The 24,723-nt window shown below is 67.4% G+C and overlaps 2 protein-coding genes and 3 non-coding genes across 8 annotated transcripts; 3 read left to right on the forward strand and 2 right to left on the reverse strand.

The window, feature by feature from the left end:
* The first annotated feature begins 85 nt into the window (after positions 1 to 85).
* On the forward strand, positions 86 to 6,358 carry MAPRE3 (microtubule associated protein RP/EB family member 3). Of its 4 annotated transcripts, none has more exons than XM_032185367.1 (7): positions 86 to 177; positions 3,409 to 3,536; positions 3,645 to 3,790; positions 3,882 to 4,083; positions 4,828 to 4,979; positions 5,077 to 5,229; positions 5,486 to 6,358. In XM_032185367.1, exons 2-7 carry the CDS (start codon positions 3,416 to 3,418, stop codon positions 5,552 to 5,554), a joined length of 843 nt encoding a protein of 280 aa, XP_032041258.1. In that variant the 5' UTR covers positions 86 to 177; positions 3,409 to 3,415; the 3' UTR covers positions 5,555 to 6,358. The 4 variants fall into 4 exon arrangements, with proteins under 4 accessions (XP_032041258.1, XP_032041255.1, XP_032041256.1 ...); XM_032185364.1 differs by having other exon boundaries at positions 119 to 177; positions 4,852 to 4,979; XM_032185365.1 differs by having other exon boundaries at positions 119 to 177; positions 3,882 to 4,038.
* A 1,487-nt stretch (positions 6,359 to 7,845) lies between these two features.
* Positions 7,846 to 8,009, reverse strand: LOC116488358. Its single transcript, XR_004253151.1, has one exon. It is a non-coding gene; the product is annotated as a U1 spliceosomal RNA (small nuclear RNA).
* A 3,347-nt stretch (positions 8,010 to 11,356) lies between these two features.
* LOC116488370 lies at positions 11,357 to 11,520 on the forward strand. The gene has a single exon (XR_004253159.1). It is a non-coding gene; the product is annotated as a U1 spliceosomal RNA (small nuclear RNA).
* A 1,674-nt stretch (positions 11,521 to 13,194) lies between these two features.
* On the reverse strand, positions 13,195 to 13,358 carry LOC116488381. The gene has a single exon (XR_004253169.1). It is a non-coding gene; the product is annotated as a U1 spliceosomal RNA (small nuclear RNA).
* Positions 13,359 to 13,799: 441 nt separating this feature from the next.
* TMEM214 (transmembrane protein 214) lies at positions 13,800 to 23,901 on the forward strand. The gene is made up of 17 exons (XM_032184538.1): positions 13,800 to 13,920; positions 14,014 to 14,201; positions 15,473 to 15,623; positions 16,496 to 16,630; positions 16,801 to 16,883; positions 17,500 to 17,605; positions 18,349 to 18,430; positions 19,336 to 19,437; positions 19,979 to 20,120; positions 20,264 to 20,355; positions 20,856 to 20,904; positions 21,023 to 21,136; positions 21,516 to 21,633; positions 22,112 to 22,208; positions 22,470 to 22,638; positions 23,099 to 23,250; positions 23,562 to 23,901. Exons 1-17 carry the CDS (start codon positions 13,800 to 13,802, stop codon positions 23,686 to 23,688), a joined length of 2,028 nt encoding a protein of 675 aa, XP_032040429.1. The 3' UTR covers positions 23,689 to 23,901.
* The last annotated feature ends 822 nt before the right edge of the window (positions 23,902 to 24,723 follow it).

The following is a 24,723-nucleotide window of genomic DNA, read 5'->3' on the forward strand; positions in this document are numbered from 1 at the left end:
AACGGGGGCGGGGCGAGGCAGGGCCGGGCCCGCCCCGGGCTGGGAGGCGGCGGCGGCGGCGGCGGCGGCGGCGGAGGCGCATGCGCGGTGCGCGCCCGGTGCCGGCCCGGTCCCGAGAGCCCGGCGCGGCGCAGGCGGAGGCAGAGCGGAGGCCGGGGAGACCCCGGCCCGAGCGCGGTGAGTGCGGCACCGGCACCGCTACCGGCACCGGGGGGGGCCCGGAGGGGCCGGGCTGCCGCATCCCGGTACCGGCAGGGCGGGCAGGAGCCGGGCCTCCGGTGATGATGGAGAGGCCCTGACGGGGAGTGGGGGGGGGGCGCGGCGGGGCCTCTGCCGGTGGTGGTGGCGGCGGGGGGGGGGGAGCGGGGAGCCGGGGATGGAGGGGAACCGGGGGGGGCCCGGTTGTGGCAGCGGCGCGGCCCGCCCGGTGTCCCCGGTGATGGAACGGCCCCGGGGGGGCTCGGCCTGACTCAGCGGGGGGGCGGCCGCCTCCTGCAGGGCCTGGCCCGGACACCGGCACCGGCACCGGCACCGCAGGGGCAGCCCCGGGAGGTGCCAGCCCCGGGCAGCGCCGTCCGGCCTCGTCCCGGCCCGGTCCCCCCGTTATGGAGGTCCCGGGGCACGGCGCAGCCCCACGGTAAGCGGCCAGCACCGGGCACGGCCCTGCCCCGGATCCGCACAGCGGGGCCCTGCCGGGACCGGTACCAGTGGCGGTGGCCCTGGTGGTGACACGGTGACACCGGGGGACCGAGGTGGGGACACCACGGGGGGGGGACACGGGGCCCGGCAGGTCCCCGGCGCCTCCCTGCTCCCCACCGTGGGGTCCCCGGGGGGGGGTCTGAGGCTCCCCGGAGCCCACCCGGTGTTACCGGGAGCTGCAGCCGAGCCCGGTGCCCCCCGGGATGTCACCGAGCGTCCCCACGGCGGCTCCGGGCCCGTTCCCATGGGTGCGTGGGGACACCGGGGGTGGCCGCTGCCGGCACACGGGGGGACACGGACACAGCACCGGGGCTGGCACCGGGATGTGGGCACCGGGAGCCCTGCCGGTGCCGTGGCCACAGGAAGGCAGCCCCGGTGCGCACCCTGCCGTGGCCACCCCGCTGCAGGGGTCCCGGGGACCGATCCCGGCAGCAGCCCCGGGGCTGGCGGCACCGCAGCGTCCCCGAGCCTGCGCCGTCCCCTGCTCCTGTTTGTCACTCGACCCGCCGGGATGCGCTCCCGAAATAGCAGCCGCGGTCTCCTCGGGGCGGGCGCCGCCGCCACCGCCACCGCCGCTCCTCCTGCAGCCCTCGGTGCGGCCCGGGGACGGGCACGGGCACCGCCACGGCTCCGGTGGGGACGGGGACGGGCACGGTGAGGGGTCGGTGAGCGGTCCACGAAGCCCCGGCTGCCGTTCTGCTGCCGGGAGCCCGGTGCAGGGCCCCGTCCCGCCACCCCCTGCCTTGGCACCCAGCCCGGTGCCCCCGGTTCTGGGGACAGGGGCGCACCGGGCGGTTTTGTGGCCGGGTGTGGGCTCAGCAGCACCGGGCTGCGGGACGATGGAAGCGCAGCGGTAAGCTCCCTGCTCTGCCCCGTAACACGGCTGGCGGGGCACCGGGCCAGGGGCTCCCCGCAGATCTGCAAACCCCTCGGGGCAGCGCCCCCGGCCCCGGCACCCCCCGGGGTTGGGTTCTCCGCAAGGGGCTGCGTGGCCCCGGGTGCTGGTCCTGAGGCTGGAAGCTGCCCCGGCAGCAGCTCGCACGGCCCTGCCAGCCCCCGGCACAGCCCGTGGTGCCCGTGCGCGGTGCCCACGGTGCCCGGTGGCCGTGCTGGCACATGCCCGGCGTCGCGTTGGCTGCGGGGAGCGGCCGGGCGCTGGCGCGGGGTTGACCTGGATTCGTCCCTGCCTCCGAATTCGCCGCGTGTGCGCGCTGCGACCAAAGTCCTTGGCACCGCCGGGCTCACCGCACCCATGGGTGCACTCGGGGCTCCTCCTCGACCGGGGGGGGCTCCCGCGGGGGTTTCGGGGGAGGGGGGGGGTCCCGGTGGGCTCGGCGCTGAGGGCTGGGGCCGCTGGCTGCAGCCGGCGGGGCGTCGGGCGGCTCCCCCACGCGCTGCGCTAATTACCCCGCTGCCCGCTGATGATGCACGCGCCGAGCCGGTCGGAGAGGTGCCGCGGCCACGCTGCCAGCCCCACGCCGGGCAGGGCGCTGTGCCGGGGGGCTCCTGCCCCATGGGGGGGCTCCGACCCCTTCAGGAGAGGTCCCTGCTGCCCAGGTGCAGGGGTGGGGGTCCGGGCGAGGGGCTCCCAGCCCCGGTTTGGCCTCTCGGCGCCGCGATGCCCCCAGCAGCCACCCACAGCCCCTGCAGGGCCCGGCAGCGTCTCAGCAGGGGGCTGCGTGCCGCAGACCCCCCCCCTCACCCCGCAGCCCCTCTCCCCGTCTCCATCCCCCCCCCCTGCACACGGGCAGCAGCCGCGGGTCCCGGCAGAGCCGCAGTGCGCGTGGCTCCGCGCCGCGATGACTCAGCTCCGGGTGGCTGTGCCGGGGAGGGGGGGGGGGGAGGACAGGACCCCCGGCCCCAGGGCTCCTGGGGGGCAGGACGGTGCCCCCCCGGCTGCCAGCTCTGCGCCCCCCGGGGCCGTGGCAGCGGTGGCAGCGGTGCCACCGGCCGGTGCTGAGTCACAGCGGTGGCAGCCGCCCTGCTGCGGGAGGGGGGGGGGCTGCCGGCACCTTGCAGCCCCCACTGTCAGGCACCCAAGGGGGGTGGCAGCACCCCAGGGTGCCGGGCATGGGGTGGGGGTGGCCGTAGCCCCCCCCGGGAGCCCCCGCTCGCAGCTGGCCCCTAAGCCCCTGATCTCTGATCTGTGCAGCAGAGTGAAAGCGGATTAACGCTGCTGGGGGGGGGATAGGGGGGGGGGCGGGGATCCCCAGACCCCCCCCCTCCAGACGTGGGGAGGGGCTGGGACCCGGCTCCTCGCAGTGGGGGCGGTCGCTTCCCCAAATCCTTTGGCTGGAGGCAGTGGGGCAGCGCCTGGGTGCCCCCCCCTGGTACCCCCCCCAGCTCCGCAGCCCCCTGCCGTGCCCTGGGGCTGGGGGCTCTGCCCCCCGACCCCTCACCGTCTGGGCACAGGTTTGCCAGCAGATGTTTGCCCCTCTAAGCTCTCACGGACCCCGTGCAGATTAGGAGGCGCTGGCGGGCTGGGCTGGGGGGGCCGTAAGCTGCTTACCCCCCCTCAGCACACCCGCAGCCCCCCGGCACGGCCAGGCTCAGCCCCCCGTGGCCGGGGCGTCGCAGTGGCACCAGGGCCACAAGCCCACGTTGCTGCTTTGGGGTTGGGGGTCTCGTTTAGTGCCACGTCCCGTAGCCCCCCTAGCAGGCGGGGGGGGGGGTCCCAGCCCCCCGGCGTGACGGCCGCCTCTCCCACAGCTGGGGCATGGCCGTCAATGTGTACTCCACCTCGGTGACCAGCGAGAACCTGAGCCGCCACGACATGCTGGCCTGGGTCAACGACTCCCTGCAGCTCAACTACACCAAGATCGAGCAGCTCTGCTCAGGTGGGTCCCCGACGGGGGTGTGTGGGGGGGCGCGGGCACCTGCCACGACCCCCCCCGGTGACGCCGCCGCGTGTGTGTGTGTGTGTGTCCCCCTCCCCTGCTCCCCAGGGGCTGCCTACTGCCAGTTCATGGACATGCTGTTCCCCGGCTGCGTCCACCTGCGGAAGGTGAAGTTCCAGGCCAAGCTGGAGCACGAGTACATCCACAACTTCAAGGTGCTGCAGGCCGCCTTCAAGAAGATGGGAGTGGACAAGGTATGTCCCGTGGGGGGGCGGCCGGGGGGTCCCCGGTGCCTGCGTGGGGCCGGCAGCCCCCCCCCCAGCACGTGTGTCCCCCCCCCTGCAGATCATCGCGGTGGAGAGGCTGGTGAAAGGCAAGTTCCAGGACAACTTCGAGTTCATCCAGTGGTTCAAGAAGTTCTTTGACGCCAACTACGACGGGAAGGAGTACAACCCACTGCTGGCACGGCAGGGCCAGGACGTCACGCCCCCCCCAAACCCAGGTGATCAGATCTTCAACAAATCCAAGAAACCCATTGGCACTGCAGGTAATGCCCGGGTCCCTCTGGAGAGCGCTGCCCCCCCCCGCCCTCCCACCCGGCCTCCTGTGCCCCCCGCACCCCTGCCCTGCCCCTGCCTGCGCTCTGCTCTGCTGCACGCCTGCGACCGTCAGCGCCGAGCAGGTTTGCGAGGACGCCCGGGGTGGGGTGAGCGGGGACGGCTGCCCCGGCCGGAGGCTGTGCTGGGGGGGCTCGGGTGGCTCAGGGCAGCCTGGTACCCCCGCTCTGCCTCCTGCTCGCCCACTTCGTGCCCCCAGGGCCCCCAGTGGTGCTCAGGGCAGCCGGGCTGCTCCCCAGCAGCTGGTGCCATGGGTTGGGAGGATGCTGGGGGGGTCGTGCCGCCGTGCTGCTCCCCCCAAGCTTGGTGCCACTGTGTGGGTCCCCAGTGGGCACGGCACTGAGGCCAGACCCCGTGCTGCGCCCCGCGGGGGTCTCGCTGCCCACCCAGCACGTGCGCAAGGAGCCCCCCGAGCACCCACCGGCTCCGTGCATGGCAAAGCCCATCCTGGCCACGAGCACCGCCTGGAGGGGGGCTGGGGGTGGGCTCTGCCTGGGGAAACTGAGGCATCGGGGGGGGGGGGGAGGGGGGAGGCTCAGCCTGGAGCCGCGGCGCAGCCCCCCCGGCGCTCTGCCTGCCCCCGCTCCCGTGGCTCCCTGCTGCTCCCCCGGCCCTGCGCGCCGCGGCGGGGGGTCCCGGCCGGCATTAACCCACCCCTCTCTGGCTGCCCCAAGTCCCCCAGAGGACCTCCCCCACAGGCCCCAAGAGCACGCATAACCCGGCCCGCCTCAGCAACGTCCCCAGCAGCATCCTCCGGAAAAACTCCCCCGCCGCCCGCAACGGGGGCCCCGAGGCCGACGCGCAGATCCTGGAGCTCAACCAGCAGGTGGGCAGGGCTGCGGGCACGGCAAGGGGCGTGGGGGGGGAGGGGTCCCGGGGAGCCGCAGCCCCCTCGGCACACAAACGCTGTCGTCTGCCCGCAGCTGATGGATCTGAAGCTGACGGTGGACGGGCTGGAGAAGGAGCGGGATTTCTACTTCAGCAAGCTGCGGGACATCGAGCTGATCTGCCAGGAGCACGAGAACGAGAACAGCCCCATCATCACCGGCATCGTCAGCGTCCTCTACGCCACGGAGGTGAGCACGGAGCACGCGTTGCCTGCCCGGCTGCTGGCACACCCAGCCCCAGAGCTCTCTGGGCTTTCCCCGGGCCAAAACCCCACTTCCCCAGCGTCCAGCCTCGCCTGCACCCAGGGGTGCCCCAGGGCTTGGGCTTGCCGAGGGCTTTGCGCCATGCTGGGAGGCGCCATGGGGAGACAGCGGGCCCGGGGCAAGGGCGCAGCTGGGGCAGGGTCTGATGAGGGTCTGACGGTGGCCGTGCCCCCCCCGGCAGGAGGGTTTCGCTCCGCCAGAGGACGACGAGCTGGAGGAGCAGCAGCCAGAGGACCAGGATGAGTACTAGCCCCGGCACGCTCCCGCGCCCCGCGCCACCCTGCGCCGATCCCCTCCATAGACATTCGAGGTCTGAGCCTGTGCGCCTCGCCCTGCACCGTCACGCACCATCACAGCCTCCGGCCGAGCCGGCACGCTCGGCGTCCAGCAGCTCCGGTGGGAAGCCACTGTCTCCATAATAAATAGATGTCGATCCATAGAGGAGCACGGCTGTAAATACGCCGGGGGCTGGCGGGTGGGGACGGGCTCCGGCCCCGGCGCCCAGCGCCCCAGCCCTCGCCCCCTCCACCCCATATTTATTTTGGTTGTCTTCTCCGGTGCGAGTGCTGCAGCCGCCCCGGCACCCGCTGCCCCTGCCCGCCCTGCTGTGCCATAGCTAGAGAGAGAAAAAGCGAGTCCGGGGGGGCTTCCCCGGGGCTGAGCTCGCTGCCCTGTGGCCGCAGAGGGACTGGGGCAGCCTGGGGGGCTGCGCACGGGGTCAGCGCTGCCCTGCCGCCCGCTGGGAGGGAGCGGCTCAGAGGAGGAGGAGGAAGAGGTTTGGATTCCTGGGGAGGTGGAGGAAGGAAGCCCAGGAGGAAGGAGCCCCAAGGCGGCTGCAGCGGGGAGCAGCAGGGGCCGGGGCAGCCCAGGGTGAGGACCCCCCCGGGCCAGGTCTCCTGCCCCGCAGGGCGCCGGGGTGGGTTTGCCCAGAGCGGCACGCAGCACCTGCCCCGGCCATCTCCCCGTTGCATCGCTTGTCTGGTCCATCACTCCGGTTGCAAAGCCTGCATCTGTGTTAAGTTTTATTTAAAATAAACTTGTGTGGTAAAATGTTGCTCTGCCCGTGGCCGGCCTGGTTCCTGCGCAGGGTGGGAGGTGGGGGGGGGGGCTGGTGGCAGCGCCCCTGTTTCGGGCCTGTGCACGGCAGCAGCACCGTGCTGTGCCCTGGGGGGGAGCACAGAATGATTAGGGTTGGAAAAGCCCTCTATGATCATCTGGTCCCACCCCCCCACCACCACCAATGTCACCCACCAAACCCTGTCCCCAGGCACCACGTCCAACCTCTCCTTGAACACCCCCAGGGACGGTGACTCCCCCACCTCCCTGGGCAACCCGTCCCAGTGTCTGACTGCTCTTTCTGAGCAGAAATGTCTCCAAATTTCCAACCTCAACCTCCCCTGGCACAACTCGAGGCCATTCCCTCTGGTCCTGTCACTGGTTACCTGTGAGCAGAGACCGACCCCCAGCTCCCCACCCCTTCCTTTCAGGGAGCTGCAGAGAGCAATAAGGTCTCCCCGAGCCTCTTCTGCTCCAGACCAAACACCCCCAGTTCCCTCAGCCGCCCCTCACAGGCCTCGTGCTCCAGGCCCTTCCCCAGCTTCGGAGCCCTGCTCTGGCCACGCTCCAGGGCCTCGATGTCCTTCTGGGAGTGAGGGGCCCAAAGCTGAACCCAGCACTCGAGGTGTGGCCTCCCCAGAGCAGAGCCCAGGGGGACGATCTCCTCCCTGGCCCTGCTGGCTGCACTGCTCCTGACACAGCCGGGATGCCCTTGGCCTTCTTGGCCCCCTGGGCACGCTGCCGGCTCGTGTTCAGGTGAGCATCGATCAGCAGTGCAGGACCCAGCACTGAGCCATATTGAACCTCATCCCATTGGCCTCTACCCATCAACCCATCCTGTCCAGGTCCCTCTGCAGTGCCTTTCTACCCAGCAGCTTGACACTTTCCCCCACCTTGGTGTCATCTGCAAACTTACTGAGGGTGCTCTCAATTCCCTCATCCAAGTCATCGATAAAGATATTAAAGAGGATGAGCCCCAACACCGACCCCCAGGGAACACCACTGGTGACTGGTCACCAGATGGATTTCACTCCGTTCGCCGCTACTCTCTGGGCCTGGCCAGTTTTTAACCTACCAAAGAGTGCACCTGTCCAAGCCATGGGCTGCCAGCTTCTCCGGGAGAATACTGTGGGACAATGTGTCAAAAGCTTTGCCGAAATCTAGGCAGGCTATGTCAACAGCCTTTCTGTCATTCACCAGGTGGGTCACCCAGTCATAGAAGGAGATGAGGATGGTCAGGCAGCACTTGCCATTCATGAACCCATGCTGACTGGGCTTGATCCCCCAGTTGTCCCACATATGCTGTAGGATTGCATTCAAGATGACCCGTTCTGTCATCTGTCCTGGCACTATGGGCAGGCTGACAGGCCTGGAGTTCCCCAGGTCCTCCTTACGACCCCTCTTACTAAACCTCCGGTCAGCAGGAAGGTAAAACTGAGCCCAAAAATCACCGTAATATTTAGGTCTGTCTTTGCACCGCAGAACCAGGGGAGAGCGCGAACGCAGTCCCCCACTACCACAAATTATGCAGTCGAGTTTCCCGCATTTGGGGAAATCGCAGGGGTCAGCACACCCGGAGTGCAGGGGATGAGCCTCGCCCTGGGAAAACCACCTGCCTGATCATGGTGTCTCCCCTGCCAGGTAAGTATGCCCCCGCCTCCCCGAACACCCGCACCCACCACAGCGCACGCACCCCCAGCACACGGACACCAGCCCCAAGAGCCCACCCCGGGCCCTCCCAAACACCCCTCCCCGCCCCGCGCTCCGGCCCCGGCTCGAGCCCGCTTCGTGCCCACGGGGGGCTCAAGGGGGACCCCGCGTGGCGTGGGCTTGGTCCCGGCATACGGCGCGGTCCCTGATCTGCATGGACACGCCCCCACGCTCACAGGCCACGCCCCTCTCTCGCTCTGGCCGCAGCGAGACGCAGAGCGGGGGCTGTGCAGGGGCAGCAGTTTGTGCGGGGGAAATCCTAGCTAAGGGAGACAGGAGGAGCACTGCGAGATCGGGAAAAACAAAAATCACGGGCCCTCTGGTCACGAGAGAAGAAGGAAAAAAAAGGAAAAGGAGAAATTAGCGGTTGGCCACATCAAATTGCACGTGTAGGGTACAGGAGGGCATCGAGCGGGCGGTGAACTTGCAGGACTCAAGTGAGGAAATGGGAGAAACCAGGTGCCGGGCAATGGGGAGATGAGGTCAGGATAAACTCCTACTATGCAAGATGCCCACAATGCAATCACAAATGAGATAGCTTCACAGAAGGTCCTGTCTGAGGAAAATTACTGAGATTTTTCCCACAGCAGTCCCAGTCATTCAAGGTGTAGAAGCCCCCAGGAGCGGCTGGCCCAGCCCTCAGCCCAGCAGTGATGAGCCCACCACTAAACCAGTTCCACACCAACACGTTTCCTGCAGACCTCCAGGGATGGCGACTCGCCCCCTGCCCTGGGCAGCCCATTCCAGCACCGCACAGCCCCCTCAGTAAAGCAATGTCTCCTAATTTCCATCTCTGGTGGTTTGACTCGGGTGGGCAGCCGAGCTCCACCACAGCCGCTCTCTCACTCCCCCTCCTCAAAGAGGAACGGGGAGAAAATACAATGAAAAGGGCTCAGGGGCTGAGATAAGGACAGGGAGATCACGCAGTGATTATTTTAACGAGCAAAACAGGCTCAGCATAGGGAGAAAGTAAGATTTATTACCTATCAAGCTAGAGAAGTGAGAAACAAAGGAAAGAAACCAAAAGCACCTTCCCCCCCATCCACCCTCTTCCACCTCCTCCCCCCAAGCGGCGCAGGGGAACGGGGGAATGGGGGTTATGGTCAGTCTACAGCACTTCTTCTCTGCCGCTCCTTCTCGGTCACTCTCGTCCCCTGTGCTGTGGGGTCCCACCCACGGGATGCAGTCCTTGATGAACTGATCCGGCGTGGGCTTCCCACAGGCAGCAGCTCTTCCAGAACTGCTCCAGATATGGGTCCGTACCACGGGGTCCATCCCTCAGGAGAAAACTGCTCCAACCTGGCTCCCCCACAGGCAGCAGCTCCTGCCAGATCACCTGCTCCTGCGTGGGCTCCTCTCCACGGGCTACGGGTCCGGCCCGGAATCTGCTCCGGCAGGGGTCTTCCACAGGCGGCAGCCTCTGTCGGTGCAGGGCCACCTGCTCCACCGTGGTCTCCTCCACGGGCTGCAGCGTGGAACCCTGCTCCACCGTGGTACTCCATGGGCTGCAGGGGGACATCCTGCTTCACCATGGGCCTCACCACAGGCCGCAGGGGACTTCTGCTCCGGCGCCTGGAGCACCTCTCCCCCTCCTTCTTCACTGACCTTGGCACCTGCAAGGCTTTTACAGGTAAATGACTGGCTGTCGGGGTGGTGTCTGGACCAGGGATTTGGGTATTTTGATCTTGGGCCGTCCTTTGAGAGGCTGGGTATGTGGGCTGCGGACAGACACCAAGTGGGGCACAAATGTGTTGGGGAGCAAGCTCTCTGGGCTGATTACCAGGGCTTTAAACTAGGTTTGATGGGGGAAGGGAGGGGAGCCAAAGGTGACAGAGAAGGGCTGGGTAAGTCATCACTGCTGTCACTGTTGAAGACAGGGAAAAATTTCTGAGCTCTCCCATAGGATTGTCTGAGGGCTCCTCAGAGAAGGTAGCGTTCCCGATCCCCCGTCCAGTATCTTCTTCTTGCATCCCCCCAGGAGTAACTGGACCTGCTGCTTCCCTAAAGTGCCTGTACACCAATGCACGGAGCATGGGAAACAAACAGGATGAGCTTGAGATCTGTGTTCGGTCGCGGAGCCACGATCTCGGTGCGATCACTGAGACGTGGTGGGACAGCTCGCATGACTGGAACGCAGTCATGGAGGGCTCTGTCCTCTTTGGGAAAGACAGGCTGGGGAAGCGAGGGGGTGGGGTTGCCCTTTATGTGAGGGAGCAATTAGAGCTGGGGGAGAGTGAGGGGCAAGTGGAGAGCTTGTGGGTGAGAATTAAGGGGTGGGCTGGTATGGGAGATACGGTGGTGGGGGTCTACTACAGGTCTCCAGATCAGGAGGAGGAGGTCGATGAGGCCTTCTACGAGCAGCTGCTAGTAGCCTCACGATCACGAGCGCTGGTCCTCATGGGGGACTTCAATTACCCAGACATCTGCTGGGTAAGCAACTCGGCCAGGCACGAGCAGTCCAAAGGGTTCCTACAATGTGTTGAGGACAATTTTCTGATGCAGGTGGTGGAGGAGCCGACGAGGCAGGGGGTGCTCCTGGACCTCGTTCTTACCAACAGGGATGGCCTTGTTAGGGATGTGAAGGTTGGGGGCAGCTTGGGATGCAGTGACCAGGAGATGGTGGAGAACCAGATGGAACAAGGCAAAGGAAGTAAGGCTAAAAGCAGGATTGCTACCCTGGACTTCCAAAGAGCCAACTTCGACCTCTTCTGGGACCTGCTTGGGAGTATCTCATGGGATAGGCCAGAAGGCAAGGGTGCTTGTGAGAGCTGGGCTACATTTAAGCAGCACTTCTTCCAAGCTCAGGGTTGGTGCATCCCCAAGAATAGGAAATTGGGGAAGGGGGGCAGGAAACCTGCGTGGATGAGCAAGGAGCTCATCGATAAGATCAAAAGGAAGAGGAAGGTCCAGGAAATGTGGAAAAACGGCCTGGCCGAGATGGGGCCGGGCGGGGAGGGGCGGGGCCGAGCAGAGCACGGGGCTGTGGGCGGGGAGAGGGCTGCGGGGGCGGGGCCTCAGCGACGGCCAGAGCGGGAGAGGGGCGTGGCCTGTGAGCGTGGGGGCGTGTCCATGCAGATCAGGGGCCGCGCCGCATGCCGGGACCAAGCCCACGCCACGCGGGGCCCCCCTTGAGCCCCCCGTGGGCGCGGAGCGGGCTCGGGGCGTGGGCGCTCGTTGGGGCGGGGAGGGGTGTTTGGGAGGGCCCGGGGTGGGCTCTTGGGGCTGGTGTCCGTGTGCTGGGGGTGCGTGCGCTGTGGTGGGTGCGGGTGTTCGGGGAGGCGGGGGCATACTTACCTGGCAGGGGAGACACCATGATCAGGCAGGTGGTTTTCCCAGGGCGAGGCTCATCCCCTGCACTCCGGGTGTGCTGACCCCTGCGATTTCCCCAAATGCGGGAAACTCGACTGCATAATTTGTGGTAGTGGGGGACTGCGTTCGCGCTCTCCCCTGGTTCTGCGGTGCAAAGACAGAGTTTGCTGTAATATTGACGGGGCTGTGTTTGAACGCCTCTGGTAGTCTCCTGGTGCTGCGAAGGTAGCGGGGGGGTCGGTGCTGCAGCCGCCCCATCGCGCAGGGCCCCGAGGACCCCCGGCGCCCCCGCCCCGCTGCCCCGTGCTCGCCGGGGGACGGAGCGCGATCGGGGGGTGCGGGAGGAGCCGAGCGGGCGCCTCGGAGGCTCTCGGGGTCTCTCGCTGGGTGCGGGGCAGCCCCGTGCCTTCCCGGGTCGGGTCGGTGGGGCAAGGGGTGCCCTTTGAGAGAACCAAGAAGCTGCCCCAAGGCAGATAAGGGCCAGTCTGAGCCAGCTCTGTACCCCCCACTGGCTGGAGCCAAGCCGGTAAGTAACGTTGTTTGTTCTTCTGAGAGAGCGGAGTTAAGAAAGGGGGGAGGAAAGAAAAAGGGGAAAAAAAAAAAGAAGAAAGAAAAGAAAAAACCCTGCTGTGCAACAGCAGCTGGGAGAGAGGAGTGAGAAGCAGCCCTGCAGCCCCCAGGGGAGTGCAGCAGGAGGCAGGAGGTGCTCCAGGCTCACAGCAGCAGTTCCCCTGCGGCCCTTGGAGAGGCCCCTGGTGGAGCAGGCCCCGGGCCGGAGCTGCAGCCATGGAGAGGAGCCCACAGGGAGCAGGGGCAGAGAGGGACTGAGAAGGAACAGCAGGGACGAAGCCTCAGGGACTGACCGCAGCCCCCATCGCCCTGCGCTGCTCGAGGAGGGGAAGGTGTCTTTATTTGTTGTGGTTGTTTCTCACAGCTCCATCTGGTTAGTAAGAGGTGTTACACTTTATTAATCTCCCTCTGCGGGGTCTGTTTTACCCGTGATAACTGATGAGTGATCTCCCCATCCTTATCTCACCCCTTGGGCCCTTTGCATCGTATTTTCTCTGCTTTGAGGAGGGGGAGTGAGAGAGCGGCTGAGGCGGAGCTCGGCTGCCCAGCTGGGTAAAACCCCGTGTAAAACCCAGCAGAGTTAAAGCACGCTTCCTCCACTGCTCCTGCCCTGTGGGAGGCAGGGTCCACGGCTGCCTCCTGCCCCAGTTTGTGATGCACCAGCAGAGGAACACCCAGGATCCTTCTGGATTCTTCTGGGACCCAGGATTAATCAAGCTTACAGGAATGAGAAGTGAAATCATCGAGGGGAAAAAAGAAAGCTAACAAGAAAAGGAAAAGTCAGTTCTCTGCTGCAGCTTGACGGGTAGGTGCTGCTGACTGATTCTTTAGGGCCCCTTTCTGAACACCACGGCGCACAACTTCTGGCTCCTGCCCCTTCCAGAACGTTCTTGCCCCACGGAGCTGCGCCGGGTCAGACCTCGTCTCCCCAGGCAGCCGGCGTTGGGGCAGCCCCGCAGCAGCACCGGGGGGGGGCTGCGGGTGCGCGGGCAGCTGGCGGCGGGCCCAGGCCCAGAGCGAGGGGAGGGGGCTCCCGTTGGACCTTCCCCTAGAGCCACGCCCGCTCCTTTCCCCCCAGGTGAACCGGGAGCTCGCCAGGAGCTGGCGCTGCGCTCCCGCAGCGCGTGGGCTCCGGGCAGCCCACGCGGGACAGGAGCCGGAGCGCAGCCCCAGAAAACCGCCCGCGGAAAAGAAAGAAAGAAGAGGGAACGCCCCGACAGCAGCTCTGTCTTTGCACCGCAGAACCAGGGGAGAGCGCGAACGCAGTCCCCCACTACCACAAATTATGCAGTCGAGTTTCCCGCATTTGGGGAAATCGCAGGGGTCAGCACACCCGGAGTGCAGGGGATGAGCCTCGCCCTGGGAAAACCACCTGCCTGATCATGGTGTCTCCCCTGCCAGGTAAGTATGCCCCCGCCTCCCCGACCACCCGCACCCACCACAGCGCACGCACCCCCAGCACACGGACACCAGCCCCACGAGCCCACCCCGGGCCCTCCCAAACACCCCTCCCCGCCCCAACGAGCGCCCACGCCCCGAGCCCGCTCCGCGCCCACGGGGGGCTCAAGGGGCGCCCCGCGTGGCGTGGGCTTGGTCCCGGCATGCGGCGGGTTCCCTGATCTGCATGGACACGCCTCCCACACCAAAGCCCCGCCTCCAGTCCGCTCGCTCCCCGCCCCTCCCAGCTGTGGGCCTGTCCCCGTGGGGGCGTTCCCAGCGGGGGGCGTGGCCGTGACGTTGCCGGAGGGGCGGGGCGGAGACGTGGCAGCCGCCTGGCGGTGCACGTGTTCCTGCGGGCAGCCACTGAGCGCGCCCCGCCCCGCCCCTGGGCTCCGGGTCCGGGTCCGGCGATGGCGGCGGCGGGCGGCGGGCGCTGGGAGGTGGTGCGCAGGGGGCGCCGCCCCGCGGGGGGCTCCGGCGGCCGCCGCGCCGCGGGGGAGGCCAACGCCGGGCGGGTGCCGGCCCCGGCCCGTGAGTGCGGGGCTGCGGCGGGGGGCGCGGGGGCGCGGGGCCGGGGTCCCGGGGTCCCGTCGCGCTCTCACCGTCCCCGCGCTCCCCCCGCAGCTCCCGGGGGCGCAGCTGGCGGCGGCCCCGAGCCGGGCCCGGAGAAGGCGGCGAAGAGGCCGGGCCGGGAGGCGGCGGCCGAGCAGGCGGCGCGGCGGCAGCAGGGCGGGAGGAGCGGCAGGAAGGCGGCGGCCGACGGCGGCCCCAAGCCCGGCCGGTTCCGCTCGCTGGAGGAAGCGCTGAGAGCGGTGAGTGCCCCCCCGGGACCCCCGCACAGCCCCGGGGCGGTACCGGGATGGAGGCACCGGGCGGCCGGGAGGTGCTGGGGGTGGGGGCGCCCCGGGGGATGCGGCCCCGAGGGGTCCCGCTGGGGGTGCCCTGGGGCCTCCCCGCCCCCGGTGCCGCTCTCCGAGGGCCGCGCGGTCGGGGCGGCCGGGGGGGAATTTCTGGTTCGTGCCCGCGCCCCCTCCCTGTCTGCCGGGAGCCCCGGCCCCGGCCCCTGCCCTGCCCCCGGGACGCTCCCGCCCCCCCCGTCTGGCGGCAGCGGCTCTGCAGAACCCGTCCGGCTCCGTCTCCGTCTCGGTCCCGCCGCTCCTCGTGGCGCCGGGCACGGGCGGGTTCCGCAGGGAAACCCCCAAAATCCTCGCTCCCACGGCTGCGGGGCTCCCAGCTCCCGGCCGTAACCCGGAGCCCGGGCCCTGCTTGTGCCCAACGCGAGTCCCGGTCCCCGTTCAGCCCCTGCCCCCGGGCACACGTCGGAGCCCCCCAACCCAACGCGTGTCAGGGCTGCGGGCCCTGGAGGATGCTCCTCAACCAGAGCAGCCCGGGGCTGGAAGCATCCCAGCCCCCAGTGCTGCTGGGCCCTCATGGGACTGCTGCCCCCTCAGCTCTGCTGCTGGTTACGTTTGTTTTTTTGACACAGCAGCAGCTATTTTTTTGTTTTTTATTCTTCTCTTCAAAGTAGTTGCTTAAAGAAGCACACAACAAAAGGCTTTCCGGCTCAGATCTAATAGTGCCCGGTGACTGCAGCTGACAAATGTCAGGCTGGGTGCAAAATGGTGAGCAGCTGTCGAAGTCTTGCTGCAGCTCCTGAGCTCCTTGAGGTTCAGGTAGATGGGGGCTGGCTGGCTGAGGGCAGGAGCAGATGATGGGCACGTTCTGTGGCAGTAACATGGCAGGAGGAAGGCGAGGAGCGCGCTGCTCATGGCCAGGGCTTGTTGTGGGGGCCGCTGGCCGAGTGGGGCTCGGTGCAGCCCAGCCCCTGCAGCTGTGGAGCCGGTGGGTGCCCAAGGGCAGAAAGGGGAACCCAGTGCAGCTGTGAGGACAGGCAGTGAGCACAACTTCCAACATGGTTTCTGTTCCTCAGGAGCCTTTGTTACTATTAAGAAACGGAACGAGGCCAGTGGTCTCAGGGCAGGGAGGGCAGCGCCTCGGCCCCACGCTCCCTGGTGCACCAGAACCAGCTCCTCTCTTCCCCTGCTGGGGTCTGCGTGTCTCAGGGGACCTCTGTCATCCGCAGCTCGACGTGGCGGACCTGCAGAAGGAGCTGGACAAGAGCCAGAGCATGTTCCCCGAGAACCCCTCCGTCTGGGTGAAGGACCTGGCCGGCTACCTCAACTACAAGCTGCAGGCGCCCAAGAGCGACCCCACGCTCAGCCAGCATGCCCATGGTTAGTGGCACCCGCCTGCTGTGCCTGGTGGCACCGCGGGGACATGGGGGGGGTGGCCTGGGGGGCACTGCCTGCTCCGTGCTTCTGTTGGTGCTGCAGGAAGCGCCGGGGCTCCCACTTTGCAGCCTGTGTGGTGTACGGGCTCTTAAAGAGTAAAGGTTAAAGGACAGCTGGCATCAGAGATGGGTTTTAGAAGCATCAGGGTGGACAGGGCGGAACAGTCACTGGAAATCTAAAGGAAAAATCTGTTTTCATCTGAGATGGACAGGGCTGAGCCTGCCCCAAAGTCTGTGCTCATTCACTGCCAGTTGAGATGCTCGGGGCTTTCTTGGGGCTGCTTGTTTTTTCCCCCCCAGAACTGCCTTTAGTAGGTGCTTAGGTAACACGGGACTGTGATCTTAATTTGACATATTTTATAGGGTTTGTGTTTGGCTGATTTTTGTGATACCTCTAATTTGACTTTTCTCTGACTGCCAAGAACACTGAAGTCATCTGTGTAGCTGGCAAGTTAGAAACTTTCCCCGGGCCTCCCTTCAGCATAGGGCCCCCCAGGCTGTGTGCAGTGGCACGGCACCGAGCCGTCTGCTCGCGGGTACCCCCATGCCTCTCACGGAGCCTCCTGCTCTGCCCATGCTTGGGAGCACGCATCGCTGGGGGGGACAGCAGGAGGGAGAGCGGGGTTCCCTTCTCAGAAGCTGCCTGTACCCTGCAGCACCGACGTGTAACAGAGGGCACTTGGTGCTGAGCACTGCGGGATAATTGCGGGAGGCACTCCTGGGCCTGGAGGTGCTGCCCTGTGCCTGCTGGGCAGGGTTTGCACCGCGGCTGCGCCAGCGCTCGCTGACTTGCTCCTTGCTCTGCGTTGCCTTCAGATTACCCGTACTGTCTTGTGAACAAAGAGCTGAGGAACATCATCAAATCCCTGCTGGGAAAGTCTTCCAGCGTGCTGGAGCTCTTCTTCGACCACTGCATCTACACCATGCTGCAGGAGCTGGACAAGACCCCAGGTGGGAGGTTTCTGACCGTGAGAACGCTTCCTCTGCTGGCTGCCTGTGCCAGGAGCAGAGTTCCCCTGCGTGGGGCGAGACGGGCAGCCTGCCCGCGTGCCCTCGGGGAGGTGCTGGGCCGGGTGCCCGTGCGTGGCCGTGTCTGAGCGCGTCCCTCTCTGCTCTTCCAGGGGAGTCCCTGCACGGGTACAGGATCTGCATCCAGGCGGTGCTGCTGGACAGGCCCAAAATCGCCACCGCGAACCTGGGCAAGGTGAGCAGGGTGTGTGGGTGTGTGCTGGTGCTGGGCTGCAGCCGGAGCAGCGCCCGGCCCCTCTGTCCTCACGGAGGGTCCTGCCCGCACCCGCAGTGTTTCTGGGCCTGAGTAATTAGCAGGCACGCATTGCAGGTGCCCTGGGAGCTCTCTGCATTGCCCTGCACATGGAGCTCCCGTGCTTGGCGCACTCAGCACATGCAGGAGCCCACCCTGTGCCCCCCCGCAGCACTGGTGCCCCTCGGGGTGCTGGCGTCCCGCTGGCCTCCAAGGCTCTGACCCCTGCCCATGCTCCACACGTAGCCATCCCTGGCAGGGAGCGGGCTGCGTCTGCTGGGCTCTGCGCAGACATTATGGGGCCAGAACGAGAGGTTTTGGTGCCCCCTCCTTCCGAGCGGGTGGGTGCTGGAGGCTCTGCCACCCGTAGCCTGTGCCACTTCTGCGGGTCCCCAGGCTCTGGCAGCCACGAGCCTGCTGGCACCGTGTTCATCTGGTGGGGGCCTCTGGCACCCCGATGGAGGAGCCGTGGCTCAGAGCCGCCCGCTGGGTGCCACAGTGAGATGGACAGACAGACGGACGGACATCCCACTGAGCGGCTGCCCCTTGCTCCCCGCAGTACCTGGAGCTGCTGCGGTCCCACCAGAACAGGCCGGCCAAGTGCCTGACCATCCTCTGGGCGCTGGGGCAAGCCGGCTTCACCGACCTCGCTGAAGGCCTGAGAGGTGAGAGTGCGGGGAGCCTGCGTGTCCAGAGCTGTGGCGTGCTGTGACGGGGGCTCCAGGACGGGGGCAGGGTCCCGGGGCAGCCGCAGGCGGTGCGTGGGCGACGGCTCGAGGTCAGGGTGTGGGGACGTGCCGCAGGCAGCTGCTGCAGTGACAGCACGTGGTGCTGGTGGGATGCCGCGCGGCGTCCCCAGCACTGCACAGTTTGCTGTCTGGGGTCTGGGATCGCTCCCATTAAGCTCGTTAAGCCCTGTGCCTGCCCCCGTTTCGTAACCATATATGTTAAACATTAGCTGCCGCCGCAGCAGCGGGAGGGCTGTGTGCTGGAGTGTGTTTATAGACGAGTAAACACACAGAGCTATACGATGTCACTGCTCCAAACACTGAGAAGTGGCTTATTGCTGCTCGGCCAGCAGCCCGTTTATCCCGGAGGATTGGGCTGGGCTCTCGTGCTGGGCCCTGGTGCCAGGGCAGGGGGTGCCGCTGGGCCCCGCTCTCCATCAGGACCGTGCCCCTGTGAGGTGCTGCTGCTCCCGGGGGCTGTCCTGCAGTCAGGAGCCGGGCGGTCAGCGCGGGGCTGTGGCCCTGCCCTGGGTTTTAATGCAGCTGCAGTGCTGGGGCTGCAGTCCTCCTCTGCCACGTGAGGAGCTGGGTGCTGGTGGGAGCAGCTTGCCCATGCCTAGCACCCAGGGGTGCTGCGGGGGGGCTCGTCCCTGCGTGCTGATGGCCTCTCTGTTCCGCAGTGTGGCTCGGAGTCATGCTCCCGGTGCTCGGGATCAAGGCGCTCTCCCCGTACGCTGTTGCCTACCTGGACCGGCTGCTGATGTGAGTAACCTCGGCTTCGTCTCGGCAAGGGCAGAGCCTGCCCAGGCGGCCCTGGTGCCTTCGTGTGTGTGCACGTGCTGCGTGTGAGAAGCAGCGCAGTGAGAGGAGCAGTGAGAGGAGCAGTGAGGGGCGCAGAGCAGAGCCTGTCCTCCCCAGGGACCTCCCGGCACCGGGTGGCTGTGAGCTGCCCGTCCCCGCGGGGTGGTGCCGTGCCGTGCCGTGGTGCTGGCAGCGTGGCCGTGCTGTGGGTCAGGGGCCTGGGGCTGTTCCAGGACCAGGGCTGGTGTCCCGAGCCCCTGCAGCCTTGTCCAGCGTGGGCACCTCGAGGTCTCCGGCCACAGAGGTGCAGCAGAGCCGCAGCCAGAGCCTCCTGCAGGGCAGGGCAGGAGGTGCAGCAGCTCCTCCTGGTCCTTCTGAACCGCTGCTTAAGCAATTTTCTGTAACCCAACCACGGTTCTCTTCTCCGACTGAGCTGCATTTACCGCCCGTGCCTGCTGCAGGTGTCTAAGACCAGCAGCGAGTACAAACACCTCCCTGCCTTCTGGGCACTGCAAGTGAAGCCCACAAAACCATTTTCCCTGTGTACTTTGCCAGCGAGTCCATGGCTGGGGGAGCCCCACTATTAGGGGGGTGCTGCGGGAAGCTGAAAGCCCCCCCGGCCACGGGGACAGGGCAGGGGCTCCGTCAGCTGCGCCTGCACCATGCCAGGGAGCCGCCTCCTTCTCTCCCCGTGGCTGCAGCGGGCCATGGGGAGGCAATTTTGGCAGCTGGGCAGCGCCGCCTGCTTGAGCTGCGCTCCCAGTGAGACGTGAACCAGCACAGTGGGGGGAGGCTGGGGGGGGACGGACGGAGCTGCCGGCACGGCACGGCTGGCACCCACCACAGCGCTCCCCAACGCCTTGCAGGGTGCACCCAAACCTGACCAAAGGCTTCGGTATGATCGGACCCAAGGACTTCTTCCCCCTCCTGGACTTCGCCTTCATGCCCAACAACTCGCTGTCGCCCAGGTAGGGCTGTGCCGCCCCGGGGGCATGTGGCAGTGTGCGGGGCTCTGCAGTGTGGGGCAGTGCCCCCAGCCCTTTGCTTGGCTGATCTGTGGGGGCTTTGTGGGGCTGTGGGGGGCACGCAGCATCCCCGGGGGAGGCAGGGGCACAGGCAGCAGCGCTCCGAGCAAGCGTGGTGGGGAAATGCCAGCGGGATGAGGACAGGAGGGGCCGCAGGCTGCACATGGGGGGGGATGCAGTGCTCAGGCAGGCTGCCCTCACCCAACCTTCCGTGCCTCAGCAGCACTCAGCAGGCATTTCGCGTGCTCCCGGGGCTGTTCAGTGAACCAAAAGCAGAAGGGGCGAGATGGGAACGCTGCGCTGCGCTGCGCTGTGCTCCCTCGTGCTCCCCAGCCTCCTTACGTGCTCAGCTGTCAGATTGCTGAGGGCTGTGGAGCCTCGCGGGCTGGTTACCTCCCGGGCACACGTGGCAGGGCCGTGGTGGGGATGGGGACGGTGGTGTCCCCGTGGCAGGGCGGTGTCCGCAGGCTGTGCCTGTCCCCAGCCTGCAGGAGCAGCTGCGGCGGCTCTACCCGCGCCTGAAGGTGCTGGCGCTGGGCGCGAGGCCGGAGGCGACGCTGCACACCTACTTCCCCTCCTTCCTGTCCCGCGCCACGCCGAGCTGCCCGCCCGCCATGCGCAAGGAGGTGAGCGGGGGTCGGGGCGGGGGGCGCGGGGGCTGCGCTGCCGGGGCCGTGTTGCCCCGGGGTCCCCGAGGCTGGGAGCGGGCGCTCGGGCACGGCGCGTCCCGCGGCAGCGTGAGGGCAGCTGGGTGCCGTGCTCCTTCCAGCTCCTCGCCTCCATGAGCCAGTGTCTGAGCGTGGACCCGCTGAGCTTCAGCGTCTGGAGGCAGCTCTACACCAAGCACCTCGCCCAGTCCAGGTGGGTGCCTGCGGCCGGCTGAGTGGGGTCGGAGCCTCCTCATGCCCACACCAGGCTGGCTGCAGGGTGCCGGGTTCCCGCGGGCAGGGATGCTGCTGCACGATGCCAGCCTGCCTTGGGAAGTCGTTGGTGAGCTGGGCAGTCCCAGCCAGCAGCCTGTTGCCCCCTGCCCAACCTGCCAAGGCTGCTGTGTGGGAGCTGCGGGGCTCACGGCACAGCCGCCCGGGGCTGTTGGGCCGTGTTTCCTGCAGTGCCCTGCTCCAGGTGCAGGGCCAAGTGGAGCGCGGGCTGTGAGGCACGGCCACTGTGACCACTGGCCCCTCTCTGGGGCCACCATGCCCCTGCAGGCTGGGCTCCCCGGTGGCTCTGGTCACTGGGCCATGGCACCATGGGCTGTGCGCCCCGCTGCTGGCTGCACCCCGGCCATCCAGCCCTGCCCCGGCAGCACCGCGCTGCTCCTCGGGGTGCTGACTGAGCCCACGTTTCCCCCCACCCTGCAGCTTGCTCCTGAACCACCTGCTGGAGTCCTGGGACAACGGCAGCAGGAAGGTAAGGGCGGGCGGCCGGGGGTGGTCCCGTGCCCCTGCTGGGGTCCCGCCGGGATGGGCTGTGGGCACCGGGTGCTCGGTGCCACGCCGCCCCTCCGCAGCACAGCTCCTGCCCCCAGGTGCGGCAGTCCCTGCAGGAGACGGTTCGCTCCTTCAAGGTGACGAACGAGGAGCTGGCAGCGCGGGGGCCGGGCAGCGAGCAGGACGTGGCAGCGTGCGATGCCGCCTGCAAGGTGAGCGCGGGGCTCGGCTCCCGGTGCCGGGCGGGGGCTGGCTGCTCCCTGCTGCCGGTGCTCGGGGCTGAGCTGCGGTCCCCAGAGCACCCACGGGACACACGGGGACAGGCGGTGCTGGTCCCTGCCAGCTGCTGTGGCGCTGGTTTTGTGGCAGCAAAAGCACCCCCAAGAAAAGCTCTGTGCAGGGGGTGGGCGCAAAGTGGGGTGAGGAGGTGGCAGAGGAACACACGGGGCCAAAGTCCTGCAGTGCAGGAGCCCAAAGCTCACCCTACAGCCTGGGGGCTGCCGGGGCTTCCCCACGGAGGGCGTCCTTTGCTGCCGGAGCTGCCAGGCTCGGGAGCAGCGAGGTGACGGGGTCCCTGCTGGTGTCCCCCAGGTGCTGCTGCAGAAGATGAAGGGCGGTGGCTTCCCCTGGTCCCGGCTGCTCCTCATCGGCCTGGTCTTCGCCGTCGGCTTCCTCCTGCACGACGTCCGGACGCACGGCTCGCTGCAGGGTAGGGCCCGCGCCGCCCCTCGCTGGGCTCTGCCAGGAGGAGGTGACCCAGGAGGTGACCCACGCCCCGAAGCAGTGGTCGCCCTGCTGCCATCACCCTGCACACCCCGCTCTGAGCCAGGCCCCCACGGCCTCCCCTGCGTCCCGAGCCCGTGCCGCTGCCTTCAGCTGCCAGCCCGTGTCCCAGGGGCACGTCACCGTGCAGGCGACACGTCCCCAGCCCTGCCCGCCGCCTCCCGGGCTGTATTCCCCGGGGCTGCCTTAGCCTGGGCTCCTCTGGGCCCGGGAGCTCCTGGCCCATTTGTCAGCTCTGGGCACGTCCCAACACTTCCTGGGGAAGTTTGAGCTGTGTGGCCCAGGGAAGCCTCCTGGGGACCAAAGGGGGGCAGCCCCCGGCAGCTTTTGAGCCCTGCAGGCAGCTTCCTGAGGCCTGCAGCCCCGCCGACACGCTGCTCAGGGGCTGCTCCCTCCTCTTGCAGCCTCCACTTCTGCTCGCGTGCTCCGCTCCTCCGGCATCCTGTCTGCCTCGCAGCAAGCCTGGCACAAGGCGTCCCACTACTCCCTGGAGGGGTACAGGTCAGTGGCACTCGGTCAAGCAGCAGCGCGTGCGCCTGAGGGGGTGAGAAGTTGCTAATGCAGCACCAGGTGATTTCTGTAGGGAGCCCTTTTTGCTTGGGAAGCGTTCCCCAGGTGCTCCTGGAAGTGCTTTTCAGCTCAGCCCTTGAGTTCTCCCGTTCCCCTGGCTGTGGCAGCAGTCTCCAGGTACACGTGTGCTCCCGTGGCCTTGCTGTTGGTGCCGGCGCAGCCGGCGCTGCCTCAGCCTCCGCTCTCCCGCAGGTGGTTGGAGAGCACCCTGCCTGCCTGCTGCTCCCGGGGGGCTGCCGTCCTGCAGCCCGCTCTGCAGCTGCTCTGGGCGAAGACGGCAGAGCTGGCGCTGCGCGTCTCCGAGCTGTGCTCCTCGCACCTCTCCTGGGCCCGGGACCACCTGCCCTGGCTGCTGGAATGGGTGAGGACGGGAGCTGAGGGGGAGCACCGCGGGAGGAGGGCACGGGGACGGGGTCCCCAGCGAGGGGACGGGGTCCTGCGAGGTGCTGGGTGGGAAGCGAGCAGCGGGTGCGGACGCCCACGTCCCACATCTCCCCAGTTAGCCCAGTCCTCAGCCCAGCAGCATCAGGGCTGAGTGGGGAGAAGCCCCAGAGCCATTCGTTATTGCCCTGGGAGCCGGGTAGGAGGGAGGTGGCCTCAGCCCCTGCATGGAGCCAGCAGCACAGACGTGTCCCCGGGCGTGTTGTGCATGGCCCAATGCAGGGAGCGTGGGGCAGGGCAATGCCAGAGAACATGGGCATCACCCAGCGGCCAGGGGCAGCCCCTGGCAGGGCGCATGGGGGTCAGGAGTGATCTCCGTGCCCAGTGCTGCCAGGTGCCCGCCGCAGCTCTCCAACCCCATCCTGCTCCTGGCCCCACAGCTCCAGTCCCGGGTGCCCGAGGCCGTCCTGCACTTCGCCGAGTGCGTCAGGGAGCTGCTGCTCTTCCTGCTGCGGAGCTGCCTGCTGCCCCTGCTGGAGCACGGCGCCGCCGCCCTGCAGCGGGGCTGGGAGCACTGCCTGGATGCCTGCCAGTGAGTACCGCCGGGACTGCGGCTGCACGGGGGGCAGCGAGGTGCTGGGACTGTGTTATGGGGAGAATTCCCCCCTGGGGGGGCTGGCGGGGGTCCCGCAGTGAGCTGGGCCCTGAGGGAAGGGGGTGCTGGTGCCCAGAGCCCTGGGGTGGTGCCGCGGGGGTCCCCCAGCTGGCTGCGTGTCAGCATCACCCCCATGGAACTGCACCTCCGCGTGCCCCCCGCACGTGGGTGCTGCCCTCGGGGGGAGCTGGGGGAGGGGGTTTGGTGCCCGTGTGTCCCCCCCTAACCCCTGCCCCTCGCTCTTGCAGCGGCGAGGTGTCGTGGGACTGCCTGAGAGCACAGCTGAGCAGCCTCACCTACTCCTCGTGGGCGTACCTGCAGAACACGACCCTGGCTGTCACAAACTGGGCCTCGGCCATGATCTCCGGACACTGAGCTGCTGCCCGAGCCTGGGGCCGTGCTGGAGCCACCGCGGGGCCCTGGGGCCCTCGGGCTGCACGGCGCTGGGGGGCCTTGGTGCGGGGCTGTGCTCGCCCTCAGAATCAGTTTTGCCCCCCCACACCCCCCGACCACTTCCCTGTCCTGGGTCTCACCGGGGCCAGCACTCGGCTGCTGCCCACGGGGGGGCAATGAAGCGCCTGGGTCCTCCTGCTGCCTCCTGTCACCTCTATTGCACAGGGGGCATGGGAGGGTGGGCAGACAGACGGACGGACAGACAGGTGGATGCTGCCTGCTGCTGCCCCAGCAGGGCTGGGAAGGGGCTTGTGGTCACAGGGGGTCCCGGGTGTCCCCCTGCCCCCTGGGGTCACCACTGCCCCCACCTCAGCCTGCAGGTCCCTGGGCAGCCCTAGGGGACCTGGGGGGGCTGAGGCGGTGGGATCGGTGCTGACATCCTGGGGTTGTGGCACTGCCCCTGTGTGGCTGTGCCTGTGGGGCTGTGGGTGTGTGTATGAGTGTGCACGGGGATAACCGTGTGTGCTGTGTGTGTGGCTGTGCCTGTGGGCTGGTGTGTATGCACATGTCTGGCTGTGCATGTACATGTACATGTATGTGTGGGTGTGCACGTGGGTGCAGCTGTGATACCTCTGTGTGTGTGTGCACCAACGTGCAGGGTGTGCTGGTGTGTGTGTGTGTGCACAGGGGCCTGGGGGTGTGTGGGGAGCTGTGTGTGAGCTGTGAGGGTTTGTGCATATATACATGAACACATCCATGTACACGTGTGCACACCGCTGTACATGCACACGTACCCGTGCACATCCCTGGCCATGCTCATCCCCCACACCCATGTGCTCACACACGTGTCCGTGCACACCTGTACACATGAACACACACACACACCCCGTACATACACCCCGTACACACACCCCTGTGCTGCTCAGCCATGCACACCCCTGGCCGTGTGCTCCCCCCATGTGTGCCCCCCCCCCCCCACGTGCCCACCCCCGCACGTGTTCCCAGCCCGCCGCCGAA

Source organism: Aythya fuligula, chromosome 3, assembly GCF_009819795.1.
Source record: "Aythya fuligula isolate bAytFul2 chromosome 3, bAytFul2.pri, whole genome shotgun sequence".
NCBI lineage: Eukaryota > Metazoa > Chordata > Aves > Anseriformes > Anatidae > Aythya > Aythya fuligula.

Bases quoted from the DNA above. Each gene is read 5' to 3' on its own strand.
- MAPRE3 (XM_032185367.1), top strand. From the start codon at position 3,416: ATGGCCGTCAATGTGTACTCCACCTCGGTGACCAGCGAGAACCTGAGC. The intron at 3,537-3,644 runs GTGGGTCCCCGA...CCTGCTCCCCAG, and splicing joins GATCGAGCAGCTCTGCTCAG to GGGCTGCCTACTGCCAGTTC. The intron at 4,084-4,827 runs GTAATGCCCGGG...GGCTGCCCCAAG, and splicing joins GAAACCCATTGGCACTGCAG to TCCCCCAGAGGACCTCCCCC.
- TMEM214 (XM_032184538.1), top strand. From the start codon at position 13,800: ATGGCGGCGGCGGGCGGCGGGCGCTGGGAGGTGGTGCGCAGGGGGCGC. The intron at 14,202-15,472 runs GTGAGTGCCCCC...TGTCATCCGCAG, and splicing joins TGGAGGAAGCGCTGAGAGCG to CTCGACGTGGCGGACCTGCA. The intron at 20,905-21,022 runs GTAAGGGCGGGC...TCCTGCCCCCAG, and splicing joins GGGACAACGGCAGCAGGAAG to GTGCGGCAGTCCCTGCAGGA.